The sequence below is a fragment of the Salarias fasciatus genome (assembly GCF_902148845.1).
Source record: "Salarias fasciatus chromosome 23 unlocalized genomic scaffold, fSalaFa1.1 super_scaffold_20, whole genome shotgun sequence".
NCBI lineage: Eukaryota > Metazoa > Chordata > Actinopteri > Blenniiformes > Blenniidae > Salarias > Salarias fasciatus.
This window is the reverse complement of record NW_021941230.1, coordinates 15,908,284-15,922,424: the sequence shown is the minus strand read 5'-3', so window position 1 is coordinate 15,922,424 and position 14,141 is coordinate 15,908,284. Positions and strand designations below refer to the sequence as shown.

Genomic DNA, 14,141 nt, shown 5'->3' with positions numbered 1-14,141 from the left:
TGAATAGACAGAAATACCAGAACATTAGGCCTCTCACCGGCCGGCCTTCGCGCGGCGAGAGGAGCGCGGCCCCGCCACAAAAGCGGGGCCAGCGGTTGGAGGCTCTGCTGCTGCCGCTTCATTAAGCAGCAGTGTGGGACCCAGCAGGTTGAAAAACCTCTGCCTCCACACACACACACACACACACACACACTCACTCCTCCCAGCGAGCTGCACACAGATGGACATTCACCGCTTCCACGCACGCCGCGCTGGAACTGGAACGAGCCGGCCGGATCACAAGGAATCTGCTGTTGCATCATGGGACGTCAGGAGCATTCTCGCTACGTGCGAGAGATGAGCTGGAGTCCGTGTTTGGTGGGTTACAGCCTTTTAAAGTCGCTCAACTCTGGCACTTTCACAATAAGAGCGCGCGGCGGTCACGCTGACGCCTCTCTGCAGTGACCTGGTGCGACGGCTCGCACTGCGGCTCTCGCTGATGTGACGTTTCAATAACTCGAAATTGCTTTAAGCCGCCTCGCAATTTACTTTAAACCTCGACAGCTGAGTCGAAAGCTAAAAGTCTTTGCAGGAGCCTCTCCGACGGTCACATCTTCTGTTTTTTACTCGTGAATCTGTTGGGTTTTTTTAGGTTGCTATTCACATCTCTGGAATTAGATTCCACTGATAGAAATGCTGTGAAAACATGCCGCCCTGTTGACTTTACTCCATTCAACAGTGCAATAACAGTCGAACTGACTCTTTAATGTGTCATCCATGCAAACGACGTAAAAAAAGCCCTCCTCTGTGACCTTTGTGTCTGAATCCATCAGCTGCTCGTCATCTCTGAGCAGATTTGATGGGTATAAGTGGATCTTGATCTCGACACAAAGGCCCTTCATGTGGGTCACCGTTCAAAGTTCACACCCTCCAGCGTTGGCCGTGGGCCCGGCCCCGCCGCTGAATGGCCCTCCTCAGTATGATTGAGCCCCCGTCGATGGCACCCTCGGCTTCGGAGCCGGCATTAGAGAGATTGTCCGCTCGATCCTTTTGAGGTGAATTAGCCATGACTGAGTCCTGCTGACAATGAGGGGCCGGACACCCCGAGCGGGCAGACAGAGGCAGCAGAGCGTCCACCGAGCTGCTGGACTGGCAAAACTAATTTAGATGGATTGGACATGCCGGCAGAGAAGAGGGGGAGGGGAGGGGAGGGGAGGGAGGGGTGCTGGAATGAGCTTCTGTTGAAAGGACATTGTTTGGAAAGACACCCGGGGCGATATTTAATGCTCGAATTGACAGACTTGATCAAAACGCCCACCGATGGTAACGTCTCCTCTGCTCCCAACAGGTGATTTCTGAGGACCTGATAGAAGACTGGATGAGGTTGTAGAGCTATGGGTGCCTCAGGGTGGGGGGCGTGGGCCCTGGCGGCGGCCCTCTGTTGGTCCCTGTGTCTGAGCCAGCCGCCTCTCGCCGGCCCTGCGGACTGCAGCAGGAGGGAGCATCCCGTCGTCTCCTACCAAGGTGAGACGCCGCTGCTTCCTGTTGGCTGTTTTCACTCTCTTCTTCGTTCTCGGTCTCCTCGTTCACCACGGCCCAAACACTTGGGAAATGAAAAAAACATCATGAAAATCGGTGGAATAGATTTTCATGATGCAGGACATCACTGCATCACCTCAGTCCCCACAGGCTTCTGCTCCCCGTCTGAAAGTGGACTCCCGGACTGGGCGCTCGGCTTGTTATTGCGCTCTCTCGACTGGAAAATTCCCCTCCGTGTAGTCTGTCTGTTTTTATATTTGCTGATCTTCGTTTGCAAACTCGGTCTCTCGATTTCTAATTCCCAGCAGTTAACCGAGGAGGTCAAAGGCCGCGGAGCTGGAACAAGGCAGCTGCTTGCAAGTCATTTCTGCTTTAGAGCTGCGAGATTAGTGTGTTTCCAGTGTGAGTGTGTGCATGGGCTGTCTGCGCTGCCGGAGGTCATTATGTACACAGGCAAGTGCACACAGGCAATTTGGGTTCAATAGCTCTCTGAAAATAGCTGTTGTGCCAGTGGTGGTTTGTATTCATGCAGTATTGTTGCCCACTTTCAGAGCCATTCAAAGTGGAACCAAGACCAGATGAGAGCGATGGTCCGTGTTTGTTCCAATAAGCATCTCGACGTGGTTTTGTTCCGCATTTTATGGAAGATTAATAAAGAACAAGCACCAGGCTGGAGTTTAATGTCGGATCATAAAAGTCTGGCGGCGCTAAAAGCTCTCAGGTGACGTTAATCTGCGTTAACGGGGATTTGCCGGACTTGTGTTTATCCTGCAGAGGGAAACACTAAAAGCTGTAGGTGTTAATGTTTGGAACGGCGCTCAACTTTTCTCCCCTTCGCTGGGATTTAGATGAAATGATGAGACGTTTGGCCGTGCTGTTGCGCGTCCAGCACCCCTCGTCGGCTGTCTAACAGCTGTGAAATGGCCTTTGATGGTGCTGTTTTGACTGGACGTCAGTTTGCATTCGGCTCAAAGCCTTCGCCTGGCAAGCCGCGCCGCTATTGTTTGGGGTGCAGAGTGAGCGCAACGTGCTTTCGTCCACGTGAGGAAGCAGCAGTAATTTGCTCCCAAACGCTGAAGGATGAAGACGCTGCTCCGCTCGGTGTGTGGTGCGTTCACGTCGTTTTATTCTGCCCTGTGATAACAGTGAATCCAGACTCAGAGGGGGAGACTTGCTGCTGTTCCAGTTGGCGTTCCTGGATAGAAAGGGACAAAAGGGACAGGCAGATTGTGAGGAGGGATTCAAACCGTGTTCCACTGTCAGAGAGACAACATGAAATACGTGTGTTTCAGAACGGAAGGGGGAAAAAAAAAAAGCTTTCCTGTAACGTGATGAAACTGTCCTGCTCCGACAGTCGTCAGGACCGGGCTGGTTAGAGGGTTGAACTGAAGGTCGCTGCCGGTCGTCCTCCTCACAGCGCCTCGTCTGTCCTCTCCCGTGCAGCGCTCAGGTCCTGGGTGTCTGAGTTCTCCCGTGCAGGAGTGAAGGATTTCTCCCAGCTGGCCATGGACGTGAACCGGAACCAGCTGATTGTTGGAGCCAGGTGACTCGCCGGCACGCCATCTGACAGTAGCCTTCTTTAAACTCCACTTAATCCACTGTAAAATATTACAGCATGTCAATGAGCTAACTGGTACCCGATGTGTCAAACGTACAGTTTTCTGAACACCGTTGTGTTTCTGTAGTAACAGGTTTCACTGTTTATTTTCCCCTTTGTCAGAAACTTCCTGTTCAGATTGAGTTTGAACAACGCCTCCCTCATACAGGTCAGCGAATGAAGACTGTCTTTTTTCTTTTCTTTCCTTATTATTGCCGGTTTAACATCAGAAAAGTGACTGAAATGTGTCAAGTGGGGAAAACCGCTCAGAAACGTCAATGCTCTGTTTTCACTCAGGCAACAGAATGGGCACCCGATGAAGAGACGAAGCGCTCCTGCCAGAGCAAGGGCAAATCTGAGGTGGTGATTTAGCTGCGTGACGCCTGCTCAGGTTTAATTTACCTGCCGAAGCGGTGAAACTGAGATGTCTTGTGTTGTTCTGGACCTCAGGACGAATGTCAGAACTACGTCCGCGTCCTGCTGATCAGCGGGAGGACGCTTTTCACCTGCGGGACCAACGCTTTCACCCCCGTCTGCGTCACCAGGCAGGTCGGTACAGGGATCGTCACGCTCATGTTTAGATGTGTTCATGTTTAGCTCACTGATAGAAGCCAACAAACCCGTTAATATTTTGAAATCTGCCAGATTTTTGTTTCCTTCCCAACTGATACACAATCAAAACGTCTTCAAAGTGATGTGTCAAGTGGACCAGAAGACAAAAACTACAAAAAAACTAAACACCATCCCGGTCGCACACACAGGAGGATTGTTTTCAGTGTTTTCTGACTCCCGCCGTCACTGTCCGCCAGATCTCCAACACCAGCCAGGTGCTGGACACGGTGAACGGCGTGGCTCGGTGTCCGTACGACCCGCGCCACAACTCCACCGCCATGGTGACGGAACGCGGCGAGCTGTACGCCGCCACCGTCATCGACTTCTCGGGACGTGACCCGGTCATCTACCGGAGCCTGGGGAACATGCCGCCGCTGCGCACGGCCCAGTACAACTCCAAGTGGCTCAACGGTCAGCAGAGCTCCTCCCTCTGCACTTCGGTTAAGAAAAACGGCGTTCTGTTAAAGACGACTGTTCCCCGTGCCCTCCAGAGCCTCACTTCCTGTCCGTCTACGAGATCGGCCGCTTCACCTACTTCTTCCTGAGAGAGACGGCGGTGGAGAACGACTGCGGGAAGGTGGTGTTCTCCCGGGTGGCCCGGGTCTGCAAGAACGACATGGGCGGCCGCTTCCTGCTGGAGGACACCTGGACCACCTTCATGAAGGCCCGCCTCAACTGCTCGCGCTCGGGGGAGATCCCCTTCTACTACAACGAGCTGCAGAGCACCTTCTACCTGCCGGAGCAGGACCTGATCTACGGCGTCTTCACCACCAACGTGTGAGTGCTCCGCCTTCGCCGCCTTGCTTTACCGTGCGGTGATCCTTCTTTCACTCTGAGCGTCTCCCTCCGGCAGGAACAGCATATCGGCCTCTGCCGTCTGTGCCTACAACCTGAGCGCCATCACCCAGGCCTTCAACGGACCCTTCCGCTACCAGGAGAACCCGCGCACCGCCTGGCTCTCCACCCCCAACCCCATCCCCAACTTCCAGGTCAGTCTCAGGCTGAAACAAATGCAATTCCCACTGGATCGCTGCCGCTGCCCTCCTCTGAAAACACGGTTCTGATTCATGTGTGAATGCAAAACACGGCGCTCTGTCCTGTAATTGCCCTTCAGTTCCTCCAAGGCTCGTAAAGGAGCTTTCAAAAGGCCGACAGGCGTTTCATCCCCGGCGCAGATATGGAAAAGCCGAGTAGAGATGGCAGAATTGGTGCTCGGTGAAGTCAGACACGCCCCCGACAATCACAGGAACGAAATGCGGCTTGGTTTGCGCTGAGGGGACGCTGCAGATGATATGTTGTTGTTGAATTGGTTTCCTGTGTTAGAATTCAGATCGCGTTGCTTTAAATCACGCACAGGCACCATTGGCGGAGACGTGGTGCTGCAGTGGTGAGCATGCTCGCGCCACAGAGACCACACCTCTGGTTTGAGTCTGGTTTTGCTTGTTTCTAATAATATTTATGACCCCTGTCTTTACATTGGCCTGTGTCCATGAATTCTCTCTCGGCTGCAGCTCGCCTCGTTTAGCTCATAATAACCTTTCATAAAGTCTGATTTCGTCTTCTCAGTGTGGCACGCTGGAGGAGGGCGGCCCCGGCGGGAACCTGACGGAGCGCAGCCTCCAGGACGCCCAGCGACTCTTCCTGATGAACGACGTGGTCCAGCCGGTCACCGTCAACCCCCTGCTCACCCAGGACAACCTGCGCTTCTCCAGGCTGGTGGTGGACATCGTGCAGGGCCGAGACACGCTCTACCACGTCATGTACATCGGCACGGGTGAGCCGGGGCGCCACGGCGGTTCGGCGGTTTGATCTGCGGCGTTCGTGCCTCACCTCTCCTCCTCCCGTCCCAGAATACGGCACCATCCTGAAGGCCCTCGCCACGACCAACAAAAGCCTCCACGGCTGCTACCTGGAGGAGCTCAGGATCCTCCCCGAGGGCCAGCTGGGCCCCATCAGGAGCCTGCAGATCCTGCACACAGACAGATCCCTGTTCGTGGGGCTGAACGACCGACTGGTGAAGATCCCGCTGGAGCGCTGCTCCAGCTACGCCACGGAACGGTAACGTCCAGCGGAGCCTCGCTCCCGAAACGGAGATTAACACTCCCGCCGCTGGTAATTTCTCAGCGAGCAGAGGGTAAATATCGCCGCTCAGACGGCTCATCGAACCGACGTTTGGAAACACTTCAAGTGATTTACGGCTTCGGGGCAGGAGAGAGGCCGTTTCTGATCCGCTGCTCGGCATTCTGGCCCGTCGCAGACGTTACACAAGCAGCCGATTAATTAATTTGTCAGCTTGAGTACGCTGACAGCCGTTCACAGCGTCGACGTGGCGCACGGCGCCTTGCTCTCTCGGGATGACTGCCTCGAGCTGCTCGGCGGTTTGAGTCGCACCTGAAGTGTTCGATCCCAACGAAGCACCGTTTCTCATTTCTTCCAGTTTGCAGCCTCTGCACTGTAAAAAAAACAAACAAACAAACACAGCTGTTTTCCAGATTGACTGTGTGTCTCAAAACCCTGCTAGTTACTGCCTGGAGGCTCGGGACCCCTACTGCGGCTGGGACCACAAGCAGCGGCGCTGCACCACGTTCGAGGAGAGCGCCAACATGAACCAGTGGACTCAGAACATCACCGAATGCCCAGTAAGACTCGCCGCTTCCTTTCCACGTTTTCTTCAGAGCGTCACACTTGACCTTTTCAACTTTGCGCAGCCTTTTGCAGGTGAGGAACCTGACGCAGGACGGCGGCTTCAGCCCGTGGGCGCAGTGGCAGCCGTGCAGCCACAACGACGGCGAGGGCTCCGTCAGCAGCTGCATGTGCCGGTCGCGCTCCTGCGACGGCCCGGCGGCGCGGTGCGGAGGGCTGCAGTGCAGGGGTCCCACCATCCAGGTGGCCAACTGCTCCAGGTGCGATTGCGTCGCGTGCCGACGTTTGTGACGGTCATTAAACTCCGGAAAACAAAACTCCAGTCTCCATTTCTGTGCGGATCAATGAGACGGAGCTGCTGAAATCCTGAAAACAAACCTCAGAAATCTTACAGTGGTCCCGACGCCGTGCGCATTACGCTGTCACCAGATAAGCTGATTAATGCTTTCACATGACAGAAGAGCAAAATTAGAGCTGCTGATTACAAAGTTTGAGAAATTCCCTTGTTTAAAGATTTGAGTCCAGGATGCAGTTTGTCTCCATGTGTCGCTCAAATATTCTGGACTCCAGAGTCCAGGTTCAGAAGAGTCCCGGTCAGATCCTCCTCCAGTAACCTCGCCGTCTTCTGCGCTTCAGGAACGGCGGCTGGACCCCCTGGTCCTCCTGGGGCCAGTGCAGCAGCAGCTGCGGCATCGGGTTTGAAGTGAGACAGCGGTCCTGCAACAACCCCGCGCCTCGCCACGGCGGCCGCGTCTGCGTCGGCCAGGGCCGCGAGGAGAGGTGCGTCCGCACGGAGCCGCCGTCGAGCCACGGCGCGGCCAGGCAGTGACGCCTGTCTGTGTGTGTGTGTGTGTGTGTGTGTGTGTGCGCGCTTCCAGGCTGTGCAATGACAAGAAGCCGTGCCCGCTGCCGGTGCTGTGGACGGCGTGGGGCCCCTGGGCGCACTGCAGCGCCGACTGTGGAGGCGGGGTCCACTCCAGGACCAGGACCTGTGAAAATGGGAACACCTGTCCTGGATGTGCGATGGTACTGGACCGCCTCACTTCAATACCAGCTTATTTACTTTTACAATAACATTTTATCTGCGTGGGGAATATGCTGCGTGCGCAGTGGTTTTATCGTCCTGCAGACTGGATGAGCCTGTAAATCTCCAGAATGAAAACCAGATTAGTTCTTCACTGCAACCAGAACAGTTTAAAATGGTCCCATTTAAACAGAGTAATTAGTCACACAATGAGCCGCCTCCAGATAAACTGGGGCGTTTCTGTTGTTTTTCGCAGAGTTTATCTCTGGGAGCTATTTATAATGAGTTTTAAAGTTATCGCTGCGGGAGGAAAGCAACGCCTGCGTTCCGCTTTACAGGAGTATAAAACCTGTAACCTGGAGGCCTGCCCCGAAGTCCGCCGCAACACGCCGTGGACGCCGTGGATGCCGGTCAACGTGAGCCAGGACGGCGCCCGGCAGGAGCAGAGGTTCAGGTACACCTGCCGGGCGCTGCTGCCCGACCCCCAGCAGCTGCAGCTGGGCAAGAAGAAGCTGGAGACCCGCTTCTGCCCCAACGACGGAACCGGAGCCTGTCAGACCGACTGTGAGTACCGACCAGCGGCAGGTCAGCCGCTGCAGGGACCATCCGCAGGAGAGGGGCTCACTTTTTTGGCGTTTTATTGAGATTTCCGACCCCAGAAACCATTCCAATGCGGCAAACACGTGAGGGCGGGTGGAGCCGCGAGGAGCGTGCTGGCGGCGGCGGCGGCGCCTCCAGCCTGCTGCCACCGTAAACACAGATGGGTTCACGTTTGCCGACATCAATCAGCAGATTGATTAAACATCAGTGGGCCGTTCTGGGGAAGCAGATGTCCACTTCCTGCGTTGCTCAGAGACTTCTCTCCGATCAAAACATCAACTTTCATACAGAAATAATTCAAAAGCGATTGAAGCTCCGGAGGTTAAGGCATCGTTTTATTGTTGGTTTTCAAGTGTGTCAGCTCCGGAGAGGATAGATAATGGCTGAAATGTATCGTCTGGCCCCGCTTCAAAGCTGTCGGCAGGCCTCCTGATGTAAATGTAAATAATTTGTGATTGCGTCTGCAGGGGGTGTAGTTGTTTCAAACGTGAGCCACATGGAAACGGGCTGCGAGGTTTCCACAACGCCGCCTCTCTGTGTCTCTGCAGCTCTGGTCGAGGACTTGGTGAAGACGAGCGGCGGCCGAACGGCGGCCCAGCCGCCGGGCGCCCGCTGGGGCTCCTGGGAGACCTGGTCCGCCTGCTCCCAGCAGTGCTCCCGCGGCTTCCGGACGCGCAAGCGAAGCTGCTCCACCGCCGAGGGCCGGACCAACCCCGGCGCCTGCGTGGGCTCGCCGGTGGAGTACCAGGACTGCAACGCCCAGCCGTGCCCGGGTAAACGCCGAGGGCCCGGGCCCGAGCGCGGCCGCAGCTCCAGAGGACGGCGCTCTGACTCTATCTGTGTGTGTGTGTGTGTGTGTGTGTGTGCTTCAGTGAGCGGCGCCTGGTCCTTGCTGGTCCTCCTGGTCCCAGTGTTCGTCCAGCTGCGGCGGCGGCCACTACCAGCGCACCCGGACCTGCAGCAGCCCGCCGCCCGCCAACGGAGGCGACATCTGCATCGGCCTGCACACCGAGGAGGCGCTCTGCAACACACACACCTGCGAAGGTACGGCCGTCAGCAGGAGGTCGGTTCATCACAACCAGGGTTTTAACTGGAATTAGTCCAGAAATAAACCAATGACTTTGTTATATTTTAATGAAATAAATGTTCTCGGTTGTTCATATTGAAGCTGTTCGTGGTTCATGTCTGCTCCTCGGCTCCACCGGTCGCTGGATCTGCAGAATAAAGCGGCGGTTTGCTGCAGGCTTCCTGTTCATGGGACGTAACGTGGGAATCGGACTCTCTCTCTAAACCCACCATGAGGAGAGATTCTGGCTTTTCTCGAACGTCTCATTATTAAAAAAACACTTCTATAACAACTTATTCAGCCGCTTTGATTGGAGAAGATTAAAGATGAACACGCCGCAGCTGCTCGGCAATTAAAACATCAGAAATACATCTTTTAGCTGAGGAGCTCTGTTTTGAAGTTGGGGTTTTTAATGTTGCTTCGAGGGGCGAAGTGGCGCCAGAAAAACACAAAAACAAGAGCAGAGAAAAGGATGTGGAACCCAAAACACGAAACAGCTCAACGATCTCCAAGCTTCTCTTTTCTCTCATTTAAACCACCTGAATTTAGAGGAATTTGATCTTCTTTCAGTTTTTTTCAATAACATAAATTACTTCATTTATAAACTGTATTTTCCAAAGCAAAGAGAAACAAGTGACGATGCCATTTTCTTTAGTTAAGAAAATCATGCTTAAAGTAAAAAAATAAATTAAAAAAGAGACAAGTTTAAATTAAACATTTAAGAACCAGTGTTAAAATAAAGTCACAAAAAATAAACAAATGTATTCATTACTTGAATTAATGGATTTTCCTGTTATTGCACTGCTTTTCGGATCCCGGCAACTTAATAAAAAGAAGAAAAAAAAAAATCACAATTACATCCAGCTAAAGGATTTTATTTAATAGTAGAAATCAAGACTTGACCCTTGTAATAAATAATGAGAGGATCGGCTACAATAATCCAATAATTGAGCATGAATCCTGTTTTCTCGCCCTGTATTAAAGGCAAAGCGGTTTTTGTGTCCCGTGCTGTCAGGTCTGGGGCGACTGGACCGAGTGGGCGACTGTGACGACGAGGGCCTGCAGCATCGCCCCACCGCCGCTGCGGCGACGACCCGGACGGCGAGGCCGGCGCGTGCCAGGGCAACGTCACGCAGTCCCGGCCCTGCCGGCCGCACGAGGTGCCAGGTGAGACCCCGGACGGCGTCGAGGCGGTTTGAACCCGCGGCGGCGCTTCGCTCTGTAACCTCCCCGCTTCTCTTCTCCAGTCATCCTGCCCGGACAGGAGGAGCAGAGCTGCGGAAGTGAGTGGCGGCCATGTCTTTCTCACACGCTCGCTGAGAGAAACTGAATGAAAACGCAGAGACTGAGGTCCTGTTTTGTAGACGGGGGAGTTGGGAAACGCCGTGACCTCTGGTGACCTTTGTGCTTGCTTCCTCCAGCCTTCACCCTGTTCCAGCTGGTGGCGGTGGGCTCGGCCAGCTTCTTCGCCGCCGCCCTGCTGTCGGCGCTGGCCTACACCTACTGCCACCACCTGAACCGGCCGCCGCCCGAGTCGGCCGTCATCCACCCCAGCACCCCCAACCACCTGACCTACAGCAAGCAGGGCAACGCCACGCCAAAGAACGAGAAGTACATCCCCATGGAGTTCAAGGTGGGGCTCGGGGACCGCCGCGGGCCGCGAGCGTTCGCCGCCCGGCGCTCTGACGGGTTTCCCTCCCTCTCTCTCTCTCTCTCTCCAGACGCTGAACAAGAACAACCTCCACGTGAACGACGAGACGTGCAACCACTTCCCGTCCCCGCTGCCCTCCGGCAACATGTTCACCACCACCTACTACCCCCCCAGCCTGGGCAAGTACGACTTCCACCCGGACTCGCCGTGCAGGACCTACATGCACAGCTGAGAGCAGGAACCGGGCTTTAGCTCGTCCGCCCCGCCGGTCTGTTCCGTCCTCCCGCGCGGCTCAGGCCTTTCCAGTCAGCCTGCTGTCAGAAACAGAACTTTCAGCCCAGTTTGATCTCAATCCCAGCAAAAACAATCTGTAAATACAGTTTTCCCGCTGCAAACTTAGGAATGCTTTGAGGATTTTCCCCATGATTGCACTTTATGCAAGTTCTTCTCATCCTGGAAATCGTTCCTCAGTGTCCAACACGCCTCCCTCCATTCCCGAAGGTTCGCCTCGAGCCCGTGTCGCTGTTTCAGGCGTTTCCACCCTGAGGTGCTTTGTTGGCTCAGGACGGACGCTGCAGGACTCGCCGGAGACGATCGCAGGACGCTCCGCCCCCGCCGAGCGGTTCCCCGGCGGCCCGGACCCTCGTTAGGAGGCCCGCTGTGAGTCGGCACTGACAGAACCACGTGGCGTGTAAAAATGAACAGAAACCAGCGGATTTTTCATGTTTGTGCTTTAATTTCGAGCCCAAGTTTGTTTTGAAATGAATCCGCAACAGTGGCAGCACAAAATCAAAAAAAAAAAAAAACAATCTGTCCGCTTTGTTTGCATGAAACATTCAGCAGCAGTGTGATAAGTTATCATGTGGAGGCTTTCTCAGTGATGAAAATGGAATTTTATTTTACATTTCTCGTGGAGAAAGGTGGTTTCTCCACTTTCACACACGTCTCCCACATTTCTGCGGGTCAGGCTTCACTCTCTGAGGAGCCGAGTTGGAATCGGTTCCCCTAAAATACGACAGTATTGCATCTCTTATCGCAGAAGACGGACTGTACTGCTGCCTGTTGGACCCACTGCATGTGGAATCTGAGGATTTTTACTGACCTCTGTCAGTTGTGTGTAAAAAAACAAAAACCTGCATGCTGAACTCTTCAAATCCAACCAATATGGACACAATCTCACTTACTTTGGCTTTTCTATTCACGGCGGAAGCCTTTAGCCATGTGTGGGGCACTCTCTGAAACAGCTCACCGCTATTTTAAAGTTTCTCCGTCATTTTCCTGAAATCCTGAAATCCCACACAAGCAGCAGGTTTCTCACCCGCCTGCTGCTGATGGGAAAAGACAAGTGGAAAATGACCGATTCTGGTTAAAGTCATAACTTTCCAGGACTGTATTATTGTTATTGTTATTATTATTATTTAAGCGAGTGTGTGCTGTAAATGTGCGTCGCATATCTTTTTGTCTGGGAACTGTAAATACGGCGTTCGGGCTGTTTCTGTGTGGTGCAGCATGAATCCAGCAGCGTGGAAAACGCGATGTGCACATGCCAGGGCCTGCATACATACGGACACACGCATGCACCGCTTCTGTTCGCCCTCTGGGATTGTGTGTGTGTGTGTGTGTGTGTGTTGGGGGGGGGGGGGTACACACCCCCACCACCACATGTGTTTATACACTGAAGGAGTGTATTGTTGTGATTTCTCACTCACCCCTGGAAATGACCGTTTCTGCTCAATGTGAATCTGACTTAACACTGCCTTTTGGACACTGTGAACTTTTGGTACTCTATATTTTTGTATAATATACACTGTAAAAAAAAAAAAAAAAAAAAAAGCTGAGATGAATAAATGACTTTTGGTACCAATGTTTTGGTTACCTAAAAAAAAAAAAAGAAAGAAAAGAAAAGAAATCCAGGTCCTTCCTTCTTCCCTCCAGCCAGGTTTGTTTTCTGCGGCTGTAAGTGTTATTAATGTCTGGGAGGTGCTGCAGTGGAGGCAGCCGGCCAAACCTTTCCCAGTTTGACAAGTTTGATTGAAATCGTTGCTTTGCTGCTGTTTTCAGGCTTTGATTCGTGGCGGATCTGAAGTTTCTCTGTTCGTTCCAACACGTTCGAAGCGTTCCGTGGTTTGTCGCTTTCCCGCCGCTGTTGACTCCTCTCCCGCAGGTTGCTGCGTGTCTTTACTGATTGATGAAGAACAGGTACTCCAGTCTGTGCATCGCGGTGATCGTCTGTCCGTTTTATGTGTTTACAGGTCAAGAGAGCATCGCTGATGAATAATGGATAGAAACAAAAGCATGTTCCTCAGATCGCACCGAGCCCGGGCCGTCATGAATATTTCACTGACGGCTGCTGGGAACCTTTCTGTTCAGCTCTGAGGTTGGAAGCGGGGCAGCAACAGGAGACCTGTGGACGACGGAGGAGCCCCCCGTCCACCTGGAAGACGTGCTCAGAAACGGCCCCCGGTTTTAACTCCCTCCGCTGCCACATTTTGCCCCCGGTTCTGGCGTGCACGTGGCCTCGGCGGGACGCGAACAGCCGGGCCCTGTTGAGGAAGCCCCGCCTGGGAACCCAGCGAGTGCACGACACGGGGCGCACCTGTGTGCAGAAACGCACGGATTGACACGCCGCTGTGCCGCGCGTGCACGTCTGGACGGGGATGGGCATTAAAGCTTGATGGTCTCTGCTCTCACGTGCACACATGGCACTGCAGTGTGGATTGTGCACGCACCGGCGAGCAGCTCCGCGCTGCTCTCTCGCCGTTTGACCTGCTGGAGAAACCAGTGGCTCATGAAAACAGACATCCCTCACGCTCCGCCATCACTTATTCATTCACGCGAAACTCTCTTCGCTCCCATTTACAGCGCGGAAACATGACGTGCACGTGTAAAGAGCTTCGGCCTGTTTCTCGTCCAGGATGGAGCGAAAAACAACTCCGTCCTCCCACTTTAAAGTGGGATCATCCACCATTCCGGCCCACTGGAAGGGCCTGCTGATCAGAGTGGGACCTCTTCCATTAGTTCACTGGGTCACGTGAAAGCTCTGCAGCGCGTGTCCCAAAATAATCCGATGTGTGCCACTGGGCCGTCTGCGTTCAGGAGCGCTTCTCTGAAAGGGTTCAGGAAGGAAGTTACTCTCTGAAGGCCGTGATGGAGATGTTTGGAGGAAGTAAGCTGAAGGCCAGGTGATAGTGTGTGTGTGTGTGTGTGTGTGTGCGTGTGTGTTGCTCAGGTGTCCTCCAGAAATAAACCACTCAGCATCTCTGAAGGCCAACATGTTGGTTTTTTAACTCTGCAGAATCTTCAAAAGGAGGAAAATTTAAACTTCAAATGCAGCCTGGAGACAGCGTTAAAGATTTGTTTGCACATTAAAATGTGTTTAAGAAGGAAACGTTCAGATGTTCATCAGTGTTTGTGCAGCACTGATTGCGCT

At 53.7% G+C, this 14,141-nt stretch overlaps 1 protein-coding gene across 1 annotated transcript; it reads left to right on the top strand.

Moving 5' to 3' along the window:
• Positions 1-1,430: 1,430 nt before the first annotated feature.
• LOC115383897 (semaphorin-5B-like) lies at positions 1,431-10,985 on the top strand (the record flags this gene model as incomplete). Its single annotated transcript, XM_030086101.1, is given in 24 exon segments — positions 1,431-1,503; positions 2,962-3,061; positions 3,239-3,284; positions 3,413-3,475; positions 3,566-3,664; positions 3,925-4,138; positions 4,219-4,504; positions 4,581-4,716; positions 5,294-5,501; positions 5,578-5,785; positions 6,249-6,366; positions 6,446-6,630; positions 7,007-7,150; positions 7,249-7,396; positions 7,733-7,958; positions 8,543-8,767; positions 8,867-8,883; positions 8,885-9,046; positions 10,076-10,097; positions 10,100-10,131; positions 10,134-10,227; positions 10,308-10,343; positions 10,482-10,693; positions 10,782-10,985. Coding segments are annotated over 24 exon segments (3,216 nt in total), but the record flags the coding sequence as incomplete, so codon positions are not given.
• Positions 10,986-14,141: the final 3,156 nt, after the last annotated feature.